Raw genomic sequence first — 18,656 nt, forward strand, 5'->3', positions numbered from 1 at the left:
TCATTACAGGTATTAGTAATGGGGGATTCGATCATTAGAAACATAGATAGCTGGGTTTGCAATGACTGGGAGAACCACATGGTGACTTGCCTGTCTGGTGAAAAGGTTGCGGATCTCTCAAGACATTTAGATAGATGTATGTGTAGTGCTGGGGAGGAGCCAGTGGTCGTGGTACATGTAGGTACCAATGACATCGGGAAGGATAGGAGAGAGCTCCTGGAAGCCAAATTTAGGCGGTGAGGTAAGAGATTAAAGTCCAGGACCTCCATGGTAGCATTCTCTGAAACGCTTCCAGTTCCACGTGCAGAGCTAGTCAGAAAGGCAGAACTGCATGGTCTCAATGCACAGATGAGATGACGGTGTAGGGAGGAGGGGTTTCGATTTATTGGGAACTGGGGAAACTTTTGGGAAAGGGGGAGCCTTTTCAGGAAGGATGGGCTCCACCTAAACCAAAATGGAACCAGAATGCTGGACCTTAAAATTGAGAAGGTCGTAGAGCAATTTTTAAACTAAGGGCTGGTGGAAAGCAGACAGATGCAGAGTTGCACGTGGTTTGGACAGAGACATCCCTTAGGGGAGGATCTATTAATGGAGATTCTCTATGTCCTAGTAAGGAGGAGAGGATGGAAGATGATAAAATATGGGTAGGATCTGATGAGAAACAGTCAAATGAAAAAGAGTCCCATTCAATTACATCAGATAATGGCAGAGAGCTAAAAAGTGACATGTTTTTAAAATGCTTATATACAAATGCTAAAAGTCTAAATAATAAAGATGGGTGAACTAGAGTGCCTCGTATTAAATGAAGATATTGATCTAACAGACATCACAGAAACTTGGTGGAATGAGGATAATCAATGGGACACTGTAATACCAGAGAACCAAAGATATTGGATGGACAGAACAGGTCGTGCTGGTGGGGGAGTGGCATTATATGTGAAAGAAAGCATAGAATCAAATGAAGTAAAAATCTTAAATGAACCAAACTGTACCATTGAATCTCTATGGATAGTAATTCCATGCTCTAATAAGAAGAATATAGCAGTAGGGATATATTACGACCACATAACCAGGATGGTGATAGTGACTGTGAAATGCTCAGGGAGATTAGAGAGGCTATACAAATAAAAAATTCAGTAATAATGGGGGACTTCATCTATCCCAATACTGACTGGGTACATGTCACAGCAGGACGGATAAAGTGCAAAGATAAAGTTTCTTGACACCTTAAACAACTGCTTCTTGGAGCAGCTAGTCCTGGAACCTACAAGAGAAGAGGCAATTCTTGATTTAGTCCTAAGTGAAGCACAGGATCTGGTCCAAGAAGTGAATATAGCTGGACCACTTGGTAATAGTGACCATAATATAATTAAATTTAACATCCCAGTGGCGGGGAAAACACCACAGCAGCCCAACACTGTAGCATTTAATTTCAGAAGGAGGAACTACACAAAAATGAGGAAGTTAGTTGAACAGAAATTAAAAAGGTACATTGCCAAAAGTGAAATCCCTGTAAGCTGCATGGAAACTTTTTAAAGACACCATAATAGAGGCTCAACTTAAATTTATATCCCAAATTAAAAAACATAGTAAGAGAACCAAAAAGTGCCACCGTGGCTAAACAACAAAGTAAAAGAAGCAGTAAAAGAAGCAGTCAGAGGCAAAAAGGAATCCTTTAAAAAGTGGAAGTTAAATCCTAGTGAGGAAAATAGAAAGGAGCAAAAACTCTGGCAAATGAAATGTAAAAAAATTAGGAAGTCCAAAAAAAAACGTGAAGAACCACCGACTAAAAAGTAATAGCAAAATTTTTTTTTTAAGTACTGTACATCAGAAGCAGGAAGCCTGCTAAACAAACACTGGGGCCACTGGATGATCGAGATGCTAAAGGAGCACGCAAGGACGATAAGGCCATTGCGGAGAAACTAAATGACTTCTTTGCATCGGTTTTCACGGCTGAGGATGTGAGGGAGATTTCCAAACCTGAGCCATTCTTTTTAGGTGACATATCTGAGGAACTGTCCCAGATTCAGGTGTCATTGTCATGGAGTCACTGGGCGATGCTCTGGAACTACTCCATATGGAGCCAGTCAGGACTTTGAGGTAACATGCCTTCACTGTCACCAGGGCAAGAAGCTTACACAGCTTCGACCTTCCTGGGTCTGATCTCGTAGCATTCAGCATCCCCTTCCACACTGTGCGCTTCCTGCAGCAAGTCTTTTTATAAACTATATATTGCAAGCTTCATTCTCAGCCTCTTCCCCATTATACTGGTGACTAAATAGCTAATATTGACCCAAGTGTCATTTAAAGTTGATATTCCTTTCAGATTAATAGGTGACAGGACAGTTCACATCACAGTCATCATTTCAGCTGTCTGCAGACTCAGGCAAATATTGACATCACTCACTCAGTTCACATTTAAAAGGTTATCTCTGCAGCCATACGGTCTAGAAATTAACTTTTTTTTTTTTAATGAAAGTTTAGATTCTGGAGAATCTGACTTTAATAAATATATCATGAGGGATGGAGCCAGCCTGCAGCTGTATGTTCAACACCCTGTCTCTAGAACCATGTGAGTCAATAATGCTTTGGGTACTTTGTGGAATCCTGGTGGGAACAGGGCTGGCTTCCCTGCTGCCCAACCATATAAAACAACAATCATAATGCCATCAGCCTCAAATTCATGTGTCCAGCTCTGGTTACTCAAAATTCCAGTCCAAAGTCACATGGTTCCTAACTAGATCCCCTCTTCAGAACCAACTGCTTCCTTACAGAACTGTAAGAGCAGGCAGGACCAGTAGCAGGGCCAGAGAAACCCCACGACTGGCAGAGCAACAGCAGAGGGCCTATGTTGACTAATTCTGCCCCCACGAGCATCCTGTACACATAGAGCACCAACATATAGAGGACTTCATTCTTTGACTGCATAGCAGCCAGAACTCTCAGTCCTGCAGGGCCAATTCACAGTGTGCCAATGCCCAATCATACTTAGCGTGAACAGTCCCAAAGCAATGAAAAAAAAAATCACTAATCTGAGCCATCACCTGCTCCCTCTCAGAATGCCGGAATGATCAGACAGCTGCTGCCCTATGAAGGCTGATGCCTATGCTTGGCTCTGCTTTGCCAGAGTATGGAAGGAAGAATGGGAAACCTTGGGGACACAAAACCCAGTAACATTTTTGTGTCACTTTTGGAGATAGAAAGAGTGCTGAAGTCCTTGGCAGCTTCCATCCCCACATGACTTGGTATACCTGTCTCCCTATGCATAGTACATTGTATGTGTGTATACAGTGCTTTATTCCTGTCTTTTCCTCCCAAGTAAAAATTGTCAAAGATGGCTATCAGGGTTCTTAAATTTTGAATATAAAACCCCCCCACAATATTTCAAACTAGACATTTGTAAGCCAATATGTAAAGATATTTTGGGCTAATGAATTTTATTGTGAAATTCAGACTTGTGAAAAACAGCATGAAATCATTTTTGTAAAATGTTATGAGCATTTACCTTGAACATTTGCAAGCCTTTTCAGTCCCTAAACTTACTAATGCTGTGAGGGATATACAGTGAAACTGCAAATCCTGGACATCAGACTGCGTGGTATGGGCAGCTGCTGATACACGGAGCTCAACCCCTCATAGTGCTCCTTTCCATTCAGTCTTAAGAAATGTAGTTACCAGCCATCCACATATTGGTGAACACTATCTTCTGTGCACTGAGCTGAAATTTTTTTTTTTATTATTAATAGTGGCATAGAATCTGAATTGAAAAAGCTGCCTGCTATATAAAGAAAATGCTCCTCCTCTCCTCCCTGTGGATTAATCTCTGACTTAGTTACTATAGAAACCTTTCTGTAGACACTATAAGTAAAAAAATATAATATAATGTAATATAATATAATATAATATAGGCAAATATACAAAATTAACTAAACAAAGTAGAAGTGGTACCGTCAGTGCTGAGCACACCAGTGGGAATGAAGTCAACCCTGAAGTCAGGAACAGTATCGACATGTCCGATGGCAGTGAGAACTGCGATAGCAACATTTGCATTACCAACTGTGGTGGTACAAAGGTGTCCCATACCGATCCTAATACAAGCCCCAATTCCATGACTTGCCGGAGGGGAACATTACGATCTGGTGCTGACAGACTCAACCCAATCAGCCAACTAGTCTACAGATGATGTAGTCCTGGCAAAGTCCAGGACCAAAGGAGAGGTCGGGACTGAAAGGCAGCGGTCTGTAGCCACCTGACATGCCACCAAGGAAGGAACAGTCCTTCATGGGTACCAGACTCAATGCACACCCAGAAGCCAGAACTGGAGTCAATGGTACAGGGTTTCTAACCCCCCCTATCAGTACCGGGGCAGTGTTACAGGTACCTGTGCCATCCTGCATGTCGGCATTGACCCGGTGCTGATCCATGCTCCTTCTGGGGGAGGTGGGAGTGTCCCCACAGGACCTGGGACCTTCCCAATTAGTCTTATGCAACCTCTTCCTTGGCGTACACAATGAGGAATGACTCCACTTCATGGGAGAGACTTTTGCTCCAGAACGTGAAGCCAGAGCACTCTCAGAACCCGAGGGTGACCTCCGACCAGATGAGGGCCTCAGTACCAAAGTAAGCCACATGGGCTGCTCAAATAGGTGCTGCTTTAAAGGAAGGTCTCCAGCCACTTGAGTCTGCTTTTTTAAATGACCTGCAGATTGCACAGCACCCTCTAACATGGGCCTCACCAAGACACAGTAAGCACCACGTGGGGAATTGCTGTTGGGGATTGCTTCCCCACATGAAGGACAATGTTTAAACCCTGGTGCAGGCATCACTGGGAAAACTTAGCTAACAGTACACAAAGGCACTACTAACTATGTACAACAACTATAAAACAGGAAACACTAATTGAGAGAGATGTGGGATTAAAGCACACAGAGCTCCGATTCCAGCCACAAATGGTAAGAAGGAACTGACGGAGGGTTGGGGCAGCGGTGCCGAATATAGTCAGGGGAGGGGCTACAGCATGAGAGCTGCCCCTCTACAGGTACTGCTAGGCAAATTTTTCCAGCTCCAGTGCACGGGGTGTGCTCACACTTAAGTGGAATACACATCTGTATCAACTCAAAGAAGCATATTTCCTTCAGATTTAGAATCCTGAATTTTAAGTACCTTGAAGCTCAGTCTAATGTCAGTGAGGTGACATCAAGGCTAAGCAAACAAAGCTTACTTGCTGTTCCTCAAGGCAGCAGAGCATAATACAAAGAGATCTCACTCACAGCTGCTCAAGGGCTAACGAATTAGGTAACAGAACAGGACATCCTGAGATTCAGACTTGTAGTCCTGCAGTAAAATTTAATAGGAGACAGCACTACCCTGTTTATTCCTTTTCATATACTGCTCTCACTCATTTCATAAATAATTCCACCAGGAATATGCATGATTTATAAAATGTCTGGAAGAGCAGGTTGGCAAGGTCCCTACTAAAATCTCTGAGCTGCTAGCTCTCATTCTCACACGATGGTTGTTTGTATATGTAAAATTAGATCAGCTACAATTTCAGCAGCTCTGACTCTTCCATAAGAGAACAGATTAAAAACAGTAGGACTATTCACGTTGGAAGGAAATGGTATCTAAACAGTGAATCATATGGAGAAACTCACTCAGGCATTCATTTTAATCTTTCCTATGATGAGAACAAAAGAGCACGCTATGTCAAGGGCATACACTTTAAGTGGATACAAGTAAATACGGTAAGCAACACTATTAACCTGTGGAAATCACTGCTGCAGGATATTACTGAGTTCAGTAAGATTAAAAATATTTGACATATGAATAAGGTTAGTGCGAGAGAAGCTTTGGAAAACTGCCTATTTTTATGGGGTTCTGCAAAATTCTATTTTGTTTCCACCTTGTCCTATTCAACATATATGTGCTGCTATTAAGGAGGATAGTGGGCTGTAAAGATATCAGTACGTGGTAGATGGCATGCAGCTCTGTATCTCCTTTTTGCCAGACCCAGAGAATGCAGCACCTTTGCTTTCCTAGTGCTTGGCCAAGATAGAAAGTTGGCTGAGGGCGGAAGCTTAACCTAGACAAGATGGATGTCATGCTAGTGAGAAGAGGGTTTGATTTTTAGGGTATGGTGGGAGGGGTGATTCTTATTTCAATTATGGAGGGAGTTTTACAAATGATTCACAATTTGGAGGTTCTTTGAACATTATTCACTCTTGGAATCTCAGGTGGCACTGGTGTCTTTTTTCATCTATATCAAAGTAACTATAACCATTTCTCTTGGATCTGGATCTTGCCACTGTGGTCCATGATTGCGTGTCTTCTATGCTGGATTACTGCAATTTGCTCTATATGGTAATCCCCCTGAAGAGGACTAGAAAGATACAGATGGTGCAGAACGCACTGTCAGCCTGTTATGCGGAGTTAGCACCAAGATTAATATTATGCCTATATTAATAATAGTATTAACTTTTTATTTGCATGTAGGTGTTAGGGTGTTAGCACTGATCTATAAACCCCTAAATGGCTCACATTATAGCTCTCCAAGACACACCCCACCCTAGCATGCCATCATGGCATTTAAGAGACGCTGGGGCACTTGAGTTAAGAGTCCCTAGATTTAAATCTCTCATGGTTGAAGACAGGATCCTAAATGAGGGCTCTTAACTGGCATAGGCACACCAACAGCAGAAGCAAAGCTTTAGTGGAGTCTGTTGTCCTTTGGACAAGGATCATCACTTTTCTAATGCTACTTTTTGAGAGTTGTGTTGAGTTGGAGCATAGCTTTCTTTTGGAGACTATATTCTTATTTTTCTTCTTATAACGTTTAAGTTGTTAATAATGTATGAACATCCTAAACTGTGGGAATTTATTTTTGTAATTTTAAAAATTTACTAAATATGTAAATGTATAATATCTAGGATAAAATTAACAAGGCTATCATTTCTCATTCTTCAGGGCATAAACAGAGCCTCATCAGGGGGTGAGGAAGAAATTTCCCTCACATGGCACAGCACCATACAATTAGGGAATTATGAGGGTTTATACCTACCTTTGAAGTATCTCACACTGGCATTCAAAAACTAGATACTAAATTAGGTGGACCACTCACCTCTTTATACAGTAAATCCCTGTTTTTAAGTAGAAATCAATTCTCACACAAATTGCACAGTTCCCTCCTGACTGGCTCTTCCAGTCTGTTTAGTGCACCCATTGGGATTTGATCTGCAAGGTGCTGAATGCTCTGCTTCTGATCCACCAGTGAACATGGTTAACTTTAAGCATATGAACAGTCCAATTGACTTCTTTAGGAACACTCATGTGATTAAAGCTAAGCATGAAGCAAGAAGAATGAAATATTTAATGCCTCTTTTGCTTCAGTCTTCACTAAAGAGGTTAATTATGACCAGATACTTAGCAAAAGTAACATTAACAAAAGAAGGAAGGAACACAAGCCAGAACAGGGAAAGAACAAATTAAAAAATATTTAATAAAATTTGATGCATTTAAGTCAGGAAGGGCTGATGATATTAATCTTAGGGTACTTAAGGAACTAGCTGAAGCAAATGTAGAACCGTGAGCGATTATCTCTGAGAGCAAAAGGAGCACGAGTAAGGTCCCTGAAGTCTGGAGAAGGGCAAACATAGTACATATCTTTAAAAAGGGGAACAAAGAGGACCTGGGGAATTACAGATAAGTTAGCCTAACTTCGATAACTGGAAAGATACTGAAACAAATTATTAAGCAATCAGTTTCTAAGGACCTAGAGGATAGTAAGGTAATAAGTAATAGCCACTATGGATTTGTCAAGAACAAATCATGCCAAACCAACCTAATTTCCTTTGACAGGGTTAGTGGCCTAGTGGATGGGGGAAAGCTATAAATATGATATATCTTGATTTTAGTAAGGCTTTTGACATAGTCCCAATAACATTTTGATAAGCAAAGTAGGGAAATGTGGTCTAATTTAAATCACTGTAAGATGGGTACATACCTATTCTTTTAAGTACAGTTTTTCAACCAGTTATCTATGTTTCGCTGCCAAACTGGGAGTATGTATCTAGTGGGGTCCCATAGGAGTCTATCTTGGGTTTGGTACTATTCAATATTTTAATTAATGACTTAGATAACGGAGTGTTGTATGTAAAACACAGGAGGTAATTGTCCTGCTCTACTCGGCACTGGTAAGGCCTCAGCGGGAGTACTGTGTCCAGTTCTGGGCACCACACTTTAAGAAAGATGCCAACAAACTGGAGAGAATCCAGATGAGAACTACAAAAACGATAAAAGGCTTAGAAAACCTGACCTATAAGGATAGGTTAAAAACACTGGGTATGTTTAATCTTGAGAAAGGAAGCCTGAGGGGGGGACCTGATAACAGTCTTTAAATGGGTGTAAGGCTATTATAAAGAGGACTGTTTTCCATGTCCACTGGAGGTAGAACACGAAATGATCAGCTTCATCTGAAGAAAGGGAGATTTAGATCAGGTATTAGGAAAAACTTTCTAATTAGAAGGCTAGTTAACCACTGGAATAGGCTTCCAAAGGAGGTTGTGGAATCCCAGTCTTTGGAGGTTTTTAAAAACAGGTTAGACAAACACCTGTCAGGGATAGTCTAGATATACTTGGTCCTGCTTCAGTGCAGGCAGATGGACTAAATGACTTCTTGAGGTCCCTTCCAGCCCTACATTTCTATGATTCTATTTGCTAGATCAGAGCCAGAGTGTTCAACAGTTTATAGGATTAAGCATTTACAGAGCAAGATTTTTGTAGGAAAAGCAGGCAGGCACTCAGGAGACTAGCATGGCACACAGGCACATGCTCACCAACTACATCACAACTACTAAGTCTACACCCTCCCAGACATGGCAGTCTTTATAACAAAAACCTCTCTTCAGGAGCAGAGAGGGAGATAGAATTTAGGATTGGTCCATGATACAGTTTTGAAACACCTGAAATTTCATTTAATGTTCTTCCAGTAGATTACAGCAGGAGAAGAGCGTATACTATACATCAAAAGAAATTTGTGCAGGAGGACTACTCAGAACAAAATGCACAAAACACCAAATGGTCTTCAGAAGAGGCCTTTTTGTTTGTTTTAAACAGATGCAAACCAGAAATCAATTCTTATGAGAAAACTGTTTCGTACAGGAAATAATAATATTAAACAGTGATAACAAACATTGAGCTTTGTAATGGCCTGAAAGACTCCTTGGCTACATATGTATAGACAGCTAGTTTGCCATACAGTGAGACTCTGCTAGAGACTGGGCTTCATGAGATTACCTAGAACTTCTGTTCTTGCTGATAAAGTAGCTCACATTTAGATACAGTACTTCAGTACTCCCCACCAACCTCAAAAATTCTTTGAACAAATAGTACTATTTTTGGTTGTTCCAAAAAGTGCAAAAGGACTTACCCGAGAGAGAGAGAGCACATGCAGAAATGAACAGAATTAGAATTTTAAACAGTTTTCATCCCAGCAGCATTTAGTGACCATCACATGATGGTAAGCCATTGATTCTCCCGCCCCCCATTCATGTTAATACTGTAAGATGATAGCTTCTCAAGCTTATAAGGAATAAGCACTACGCATGCATCCTCTTAGATGGGACAATACTGGTAAATTTTGCTGTAGTACAAATCCAACTTCTTTGCCTTCTGTGTCGCCCCTTCAACCCTCTCTTGTTGAATTCCCCCAACATTCTCTCTCAACAAACCTTCCATATGGGAAGCAGGTGTTAAAATGTCCAAGTAGTGGTATGTTTGTCAACAGTATTAACTTACATTGAAGAAATTAGTCTTGTTCCTCTCACAGAAGAGACCCTGTGCTGGCATGTGCTTCAGTTGCTGCCATGGGATACTGCTGCCTAGCAACACATCTCGGGCCCACTGGAGGTTCTACAGAAGCAAGCAAGAAAGAAAATGAGTAGGAGACAGGAATGGTTTGTTAATGCAGGTAAAAGTACAAAACATTCTCTTGCTTTTATTTATACATTACCAGCTATAATTTTTCCAGAGAAATCTGTCTAATGGCAGCCAGACTCAGGTCAGCTAATATTTGTGCATTTTGGGCAATAATGTAATTCAGAGGTGAGATTATCCCATCTCCCCCAAAAAACCCTTACACAGAAAACACGGTGGTTTAACAGCACAAGCCCTAAGATTGACTGGCCCTGGCACTAGGCAGAGGATTACTCAATCCCCCTAAAGCTTCAAATTCAGTCTCAAACCCTCATATTTTGCACTGACTTAGACTCATTTTTGTGCTTCCTCAATGCCACTGAAATCTGTTTCCATTTCCTGTCACTTAGAGCAACCTGAGTTGTACACACATTTTCTACCTGTTTTTTAAAAAAATGACTATATGTATTTTTTATGGAATAATTGTCATAATTTCATTAACAATATAAAAGGATTACATAGCAACCAAACTCAGAACAAAAAGTCACTGATTTCTAATACCAATTTCTTGTCCACAAATACTAAACAGCTAGCCAGATCCCTTGAATATATAGCAGTTTACCCGTCAGCCCTTTTTTTGGTTGCCTAGGATGTGTGTCTTTGTGCCTTATCACCATACTTCAATGACTACACTTGCAAACCCTGTCAGCCCTAAAAATGAGAGACCAAGTGAGAGAATGAAATGTTCATCTTTCAGATGGCAAGAAAGCTCACCATTGCTCTGTCAACTAAAGCCTGGTCTATGGATAGATTTTCTTTTTTAACTGTTGTTACTATTTCGGGTAGTTGTTTTTTTTTTTTTTAACTGAAATAATTATACCAGTACAACCACTAGTGTGGGCACATTCATATCAGTATAAAGGTGCCTTAAATGAATGTTGTTTATTCCCCCTTTTTCCCTATGGGAATAAGCTATACTGCTATACGCAACTTTATACTGGTATAACTGTTCCCACACTAGGTATGTTGTAACACCTTAGCTATACCAGTATAGTTAAAGGAATACACCTTTTATGTGTAGATAAGCCATAAATTGGCTTTATAAATTAAGAAATTAGGGCCTGGTCTGGCAAGCACCAGTCATATCTGATTTACACAGAAACATTTAACATGTGAGAATAAGAAATATTCCTAGAGTAACTGTGAGAATAAGAAATAGTCCTAGAGTAAGATCTTGCAGGATCAGTCTCCTAAGGAAGAAAAAAATATGGTTCAAGAGAACTCAATGCCTGACATGAATATATGAATATGAAAGCTTTTATCAAGGCTTTATTTTGGTCAGAAGAACAGCAGCTGTTGGTCCTGAGCAAACCTGCCACCCAGGAGTACTAACAGAAGGGACAATTATTAATTGTAAAGTTTCACTGACAGGCTAAATCTCTGGTTTACTTCTACTTTTTCCTTCAATCATTCCATGATCTCTTTAGCATTGAGCACTGGGTTGTTTTTTCCCCAGAGCACTAAAGCTGTAGAGCAAACAAAAGGCAGAGAACAAGGAAGAGAATGCACTGATATCTCTTGAGAGGCAAGTGACAATGCTATAACCTGCCTGTGGTGTTCTTTCTATGGACCTGGGAGCTGCATCTATAAACCATAAATCTGATTAACCCATGTACGTCCTGAAACTGTATTCTGGTTATGATACCACCTTAACCTTTCTCCTCTTGCTTTATCTTCTGTGAACATTATTGATTTTTTCTAGACTGATGTTTACCTTATTTCTCTGCTGATTTTCCTTTCCATCCTGTGAGTGTTTGCTGAAATATGCATAACTCATATATAAACCCTATCTAGTTGCAAACTTTTTCAGTCCTTCAGTTATAGTAGTCATGCAGAAACTCACCGTGTCTTTTCAGAATTGGAGTCTCACCTCTGGACAGGTTACTTACTGTTTCTAGAATCAAGTGTAACAAAGCATAATGTTGGAAATGCCAATCAGCTGCTGCTAGGGGTCAAAACACTTCCAGATAAACTAGAAAGATTGTTAGAAATTAGGGAGAAACAGATATTGGGCCTCTGTAATTACAGCATCTGACACTGGACAGAATTTGATGAGCTTACCTTGAGTATGAGATAAATGCATGTTACTTTACAAATACCATTAGGCATTTTCTGGCTTTTATGAGGACTAATACACACATTTATTACCACAGAGACATATGAATAATAAAAGGTTCACTGGTGTTATGACTGGAAAATAAAATGCTTTGACTCACCATGCTCTCTCTCCATAGCACTGTTTTCTGCAATTTATACCATAACCACTCACTGACTTTTATGATCTAAATCTGTAAAACCTTTTAAGTTACAGACAGTAGAAAACCAAAGATATAAAAAAAGCTATGCAAAAAAGGGCCTGCTCCTGCTTTTATTGAAAAAAAGGCAAAACAATCATTGATTTCAGCATGGTGAAGGATTAGTCTTAAAGTTGCATTGCTAACAGAAAATTTATAAAAGTGCAGCAATTTATCATTATGGACTAGGCTGATTGTCATATTGAGGTGGATATACCATAATTACATTTAGAATATGATCAGAGAGGAGGTACCTTTTCTTTTAAAGCCTCTCTCTTGCAAATTTCATCTGAAGGTTTCTATAACATATCAGTCACGCAGCAATGCTATTATCTGATCACGGTGTCTGATGTTTCAGGACACAGTAATTTTTAAGGTGTTGCGATTGTGTGAATCTTGTCTTAAAATTTACTCTTGTAGAACCTAAAATAATTGATGGCAACATATCTCACAATATATGCTTTACAGAACAACTCCTGGCTTTCCAATGAACTGTGAAAGACAACATTTATGGCCAGATTCTGCCCTGCATTAAGATTGCTTTGCACTGCTATGGTGGTGCAAAACAATACTAAAGTCAACATAACGGGTCACTTGAGAGTTCCCACAATTTAGGGGATCCTGGGCTGACACTGAGCCACTATACTGGCTCCTAGGTCACCTTCTATGTCTCTCCCACATTTCCTGATAAAGGAATCATGGCCAGAAAAAAGGAGCTGGGGATAAGGTTGCTTTATGCCTGGGCAATCCCCAGGTGACAACGGCCTCTGGGGCTACTGGCAGTAGTCTCAGGTAGCTCTGATCTACGCCAGGGACTTCCCAGGACCCAGATGCCCCCAAAATCAGGGGCTGAGGGCCTCACAGAGGGCCCCCTTGCATTATTCCTCTCCTTAGCCTCACAAGATTGAGATCTATCTCACAATATGGAAATTCCAAAAAGAACAGTTAATTTACTGCTTTTGGTAGTGAAACAGAGGATAAGCCATGTGAACAATAACTACACCCAAGGTTTAGTTTGTGTGGTGTCTGACCATTCTGTTCTGAATGAAGTCAGCATACAGCACAAGTGACAATTATTACAATCAGCACTTCACATCTCTCAAGAAGCAGGCACATGAATACTTTTTACACTGTTCACACACATCAAATGCAAAAAGCTGTGAATGGAGCAGGAAAACAACAAACCTAGTGTTTCCTGTCCATTTCAACTCTGGGCTCTCCCTTTCAGATATATCGGCCTGTTTTTCTATCTCTGGTATTTAATAGCACCAGCCACCATAGTAAAGTAGGTGCTTTCAAGTCTGATCTTAAACTCCACTTCTACTTACTCTAAATGCTGGCAATGCCCATCATAGATTTTATTTTCCCTAATAGACCAGTCTACATCCTCCAAGCCCAAACTGTCACTTTGCAATGTCAGCTCTCTATTGATTTATACATTGAAACTACACTGGGTTACATGCACATCAAAAGACTGGCTTCCTCTAAAGAACAAGACACCAGCATTTGGCTACCTAGCAGAGAATGTAAGAAGACTGCTGTATTATATTACACTTCAAAAATATTCTGGCAGCAAAAAGACTCGCTCACAAATGGCTGAGTCTGTAAAAGCAGTGAACCAGAATTGCCAGTCTACCAAACAACAGAACAATGGGGCAACCCATGTTTCAGTGGTTAGTGCTTCACATTGCTCCTGGAAAGACACAAAGTTCAAGGCTAAATAAGGCCAAAAAAAGCCAAGTGTTTAAATATTGTACTTTCTGCTTTGCTTGCATGCATCCATTTCAATCCAATCTGTGATGATCTGAGGTGTATGAAAGTGACATGCAATCTCAGGGCATCTCAACACACATGGCCGTGTGGATTTTTACTTACAGTAAAAAAAACCCCTCAATCTAATATGTTTAACAAACAAAAACAGAAAAGCCACCATCACACGGCTGTAACCTTATATATAAAATCCCAGGCCTGAATGACTCTTAGGAGGTGTCTTACAGATATATTCCTGAAACCAGGATTTACACCAGATAGTTTGACAGAGCTGTAACTGTAGTGGCATGCTCTCGTGCTGCTCAAGTAGTGTATGATATATGTACACTGAATATATTATTCCTAGGGAAATCCACATATTTTGCAAAGTGATGACGATGATCTAGCCAAAAGCAAAAAAGGTCATCCAGACAAATAATGCCATTTTTCTGTAATCTTCACACAACTGTATGTAATGAGAGTAAAGGGTGAAGTTAGAGATGTTACACTGTCCTTATCCTTAAATCAGGATAATCAGTAATTCCCAGTAAATACACTTGAGTGGATCTGAACTCATTGGTTTCAAAGACTCTGCTCTGCTTACCTTTTAAACTGGAGTCATTAGGAGCGGAAGAAGGGATTCAGGACAAAGCAAAAGGGATTTATTCTTACCAGTCTGAAGCACTGGATTTAACTGTGACTCAGACCAATTATAAAGAGCTGTTTCCAGTTCAACAACCACCTCCCACTCCCTCACCACTCCAAGATTCAAAGGCAGGCTAACTGACAGGTTACAGGTTTCAGAGTAACAGCCGTGTTAGTCTGTATTCGCAAAAAGAAAAGGAGTACTTGTGGCACCTTAGAGACTAACCAATTTATTTGAGCATGAGCTTTCGTGAGCTACAAATAAATTGGTTTGTCTCTAAGGTTCCACAAGTACTCCTTTCCTTTTGACAGGTTACAGTCCCTTGCAGAACTGTTTTCCTATATTACTAAGATGGAAAAGAAGACAACCATAAAGATCATCTTGCTAGAAATCTGAGTCACCTCAGAAGTGGAAACCTCTTAACTCCACGGTGTCAAAAGCCACCTTTCCACAAGGGAAGGAACCACAGGAAGTGTGGCTGTGAGTTGCATAAAATGATCTGCTACTTCCTACCCCTCCCAAATATTTTTAAATATCTGTTTCACTGCCAATGCTTGTAATTAGTTAAACATTATGATACTCACCCAAAAATATCACTTTTACTAGTTACAAGAACTAATACTCCTCAGAGCCAAGCCCCCAACTCCTCCTTCAGCATACGGCCAAGAGAAGACCTAGAAAGCTCTCATTGAGGACACTGCAGGGTTAGCATCAATGTAGATGCTCTAACAACACTTTCAAATGTTGCTCTTCATTGTAGAAAACATTTTTTCAAGTTTGATTTTGTTAAGGAAGCCTGGAGTTGACCCTCCTTCATTATGGGAGAACATGCAGCCATGTTGATTTTAAAGCAGTGGCAGTGTTTGTGCAGGTGCATTCCAATGTCTCCCAGAGCCATACACGGTTCTGATCCTCCGATGGCGTACAGATTTGAAAACATTCTTACTGTAGTTATATTTTTTAATTTTAATACCAGGCTTTCAGGAGCGCCAGGCAGCCATTTTTCACATTTGAAATTTGCCATAAATTAATATCCAAATAATGCAACAAATTAAGACTAAGGATTATATTCTATTCCTTTTTACATATTTAAAACTTAAGCGGTATATAAACAAACTAGGGCTGTTGATTAATCGTGGTTAACTCACGCTATTAACTCAAAAAAAATTAATCGCGATAAAAAAATTAATTGTGATTAATCGCAGTTTTAATCACAGTGTTAAACAACAGAATACCAATTAAAATTTATTAAATATTTTGCATGTTTTTCTACACTTTCATATATATTGTATTCTGTGTTGTAACTGAAATCAATATATTTGAAAATGTAGAAAACATCCAAAAATATTTAAATAAACAGTATTCTGTTATTGTTTACCAGTGCGATTAATCGAGATCAATTTTTTTAATCGCTTGACAGCCCTAAAACAAACTATGTTTCGCTCTTCAAGATATTATTTGATATGGAAGGGTATAATGTGTATATATGTGGTGGCAGGTAACAGACTGCTGAGTAGTCTGAAGGTTCTTTAGAACTTTTGAATGTACTCAGAATAGAAGGCATATTTAATAGGAAAATTCTAGTTCCCCAAGTGAATAACAACATTTTACTTTGCATCAAAGCTATGTATTTTACAAGACCTCATCTCCAATGCACCTTGCTATTTTAAAAACATAATCTACCTTTTTTTGGTCTATAAGCATTTCCTCCTTATTGATTATTTGTTTGTGAAGATTTCCACTATGTATTTCATGCAGTAGGTTGATGTGTTGTGTGGGCTTGTTTGGGGGCTTTTTTGGAAAGAGAAATTGGGAGAAAACCATGAGAAGCACCAATATAACCTATCTGATGGATTTTATTGGATCCCTAGTACTGTTGACATGGGCTGAGATCGGCCAATATGCCAGGCTTGGCAAGTGCATTATATTAGGAAAAGTGATGTTACGTTGTTTGATCTAAACCCATAGGCCATACAATAGATATTTTAAAATTAGCTTCCATTCCTAACGGAAATACTAGCTCTGAACAGGTAAGAGAATAAGTTGCCGTTTGCAAACAGGTGGCAGTCCAGTTTGTCATCTTTATGAATAACTTCTGTATAGCTCCATTTTATTTAGCAGCTTCTCTCTTATCAAGGACTAAAGCTGCTGCATAGATGTAAAAGATGCAGGGGGATAGAGTAGAAGTGAAAGATCCTGGAGGGAGACATTTTAAACAAATTAGTACCACTGACCTAACATATGACGATGCAGCAAATATACATGATTATTACTAATGGGATACTAACAATTTCTCTGAGCTGTACTGTTTGTGTTGGAAAGAGTTTTAAAGAACAGCACTGATCAGAGAAACTGTTAGCAACTTATTAGCTACAATGACATATAAACACACTTTTGCCAACATAATTGGGATACTAATGTAGACCAGCCATGCAACATCTGTTCCAAAGTGTTCCAAGGTTATTAGATTTCAAAGTGGAATGTGAATCAACTGCAGCCTTGAGCTATGCAAGTTTACATTGTCAGAATTTGTTCCTAATATTTGATGTATGTCCTTTATACACAGTATTTGACAGAATTCCAAGGCAACTAGCTCAAAGTGCTTTTTTGATTCCACAGTTGTGATGTCATCTTGCAGCAGGAATGTAGCAAAGAGTAGTCCCTGAAGCTGTTGAAAGCTAGACCCAGAGCAGCTGTAATATTGGTGTATTACTGGATTTGTACTACAAAGTTCCTGAAAACTGTCAAAACTTCCTACTTCCACAAACTAATTTGTCTGTTAAATACAAAGTCGGTGATGATGAACAACTAAGTAGTGGATCACTTTATCAAAGATTCTGGCTTTAAATTACTACTCATGCATTTTATACCATGTCCGGTGGCGGCCTGATGTAACTACGGCTCATATTACATTCTCCGAATGGCAAACAGGTGTTAAAAATTGTTAAGGGTTCTGTTAAGGATAGATAATGTATGAGCATTAATAAATTAAAAAAAACCTAAGGACAGGAAAAAAAGCATCTCCTGGAAAAGACATTATAAGAAAGATATGCCTAAAACTTGCATTAGGAGGAACATTTTATACATACACAACTTTTTTTTTTTTTTTTTTTTTTAAAACACTTCCTGACTGCCTATGGGTAGGAGGATATTATACCCCTGCCTGGACTGACCCCCACAACATAAGAGAACTATTCACTTTCACTTTATTTTAGGTAGTACTTGCTATCCGTATTTGTGAACAAAGCCTTGACTTTTTCTCTGCCTATCTTGTCCTTCCTATTTCACCCTGGATTAAGTTATAAAGATCAAATTGTGGCATTGCCTTCATTTTTGTGGTAAAAGATGGAAGTCACAAAGGAAGCATTAGGACTTCACTGCAAGGCAGAGAAGCAGGTTTAGTGGGGGAATAAAACTGGCAGTCAAGTTTGTAGAGAAAAAATAGCTTTTGAAAATTCACTTTTATATTTCCCCCACCACCAGTATGAAAGTCCCATCTAACAAAATTTAGCAGCTAAACACAGATTAGCTTCGATGACAACATGAGATGAAAATAACCACCAACATTTTGAGGCAACATTTTGAGGTGGAAAGTGGAGTGTCTGGCCAAATAAAATGTAGAACAGATCCTGAAAAGGACTTGGTAAAAAAGCTTGTCCCTTTACCAACATCCTGATTCAGCAAAATCAATGGTACAGAGACATGACAGAAAAGGGTGAAAAGAACCAGTGCATGAGAAACTTACTTTTCTATGCACTGTGGAGGCTAGACAATCGTCTCTTCTGGCCAGCCATGAATTTTGGCCCTCCTTGGTTCTTCATGCAAATTTTTGGCAATGGACACAAATGCTGAACTTCACAACAAGATTTTGTGCAATTTAAAATTACGCTTAGCTCTCTGAAACCTCACCAGAAATCTATTCAAGCCACACAGCAACCCACCTGTACCTAATCTATTTATCAAGGTTCTCAGACCACGCTTGTCACCATGGTATAAGA

The 18,656-nt window shown here is 39.6% G+C and overlaps 1 protein-coding gene across 8 annotated transcripts in view; it reads right to left on the bottom strand.

Annotated features, from left to right (window-relative positions):
• Nucleotides 1-18,656, bottom strand: part of CABIN1 (calcineurin binding protein 1) — a 204,077-nt gene that overhangs the window by 97,489 nt on the left and 87,932 nt on the right. For all 8 annotated transcript variants that reach the window (XM_075120259.1, XM_075120258.1, XM_075120262.1 and 5 more), the window contains one exon: nucleotides 9,793-9,906. In XM_075120259.1, coding sequence (XP_074976360.1) covers nucleotides 9,793-9,906 — 114 coding nt within the window. The remainder of the gene's footprint in view (nucleotides 1-9,792; nucleotides 9,907-18,656) is intronic.

Source organism: Caretta caretta, chromosome 15 (assembly GCF_965140235.1).
Source record: "Caretta caretta isolate rCarCar2 chromosome 15, rCarCar1.hap1, whole genome shotgun sequence".
In the NCBI taxonomy this organism is placed as follows: Eukaryota; Metazoa; Chordata; order Testudines; family Cheloniidae; genus Caretta; species Caretta caretta.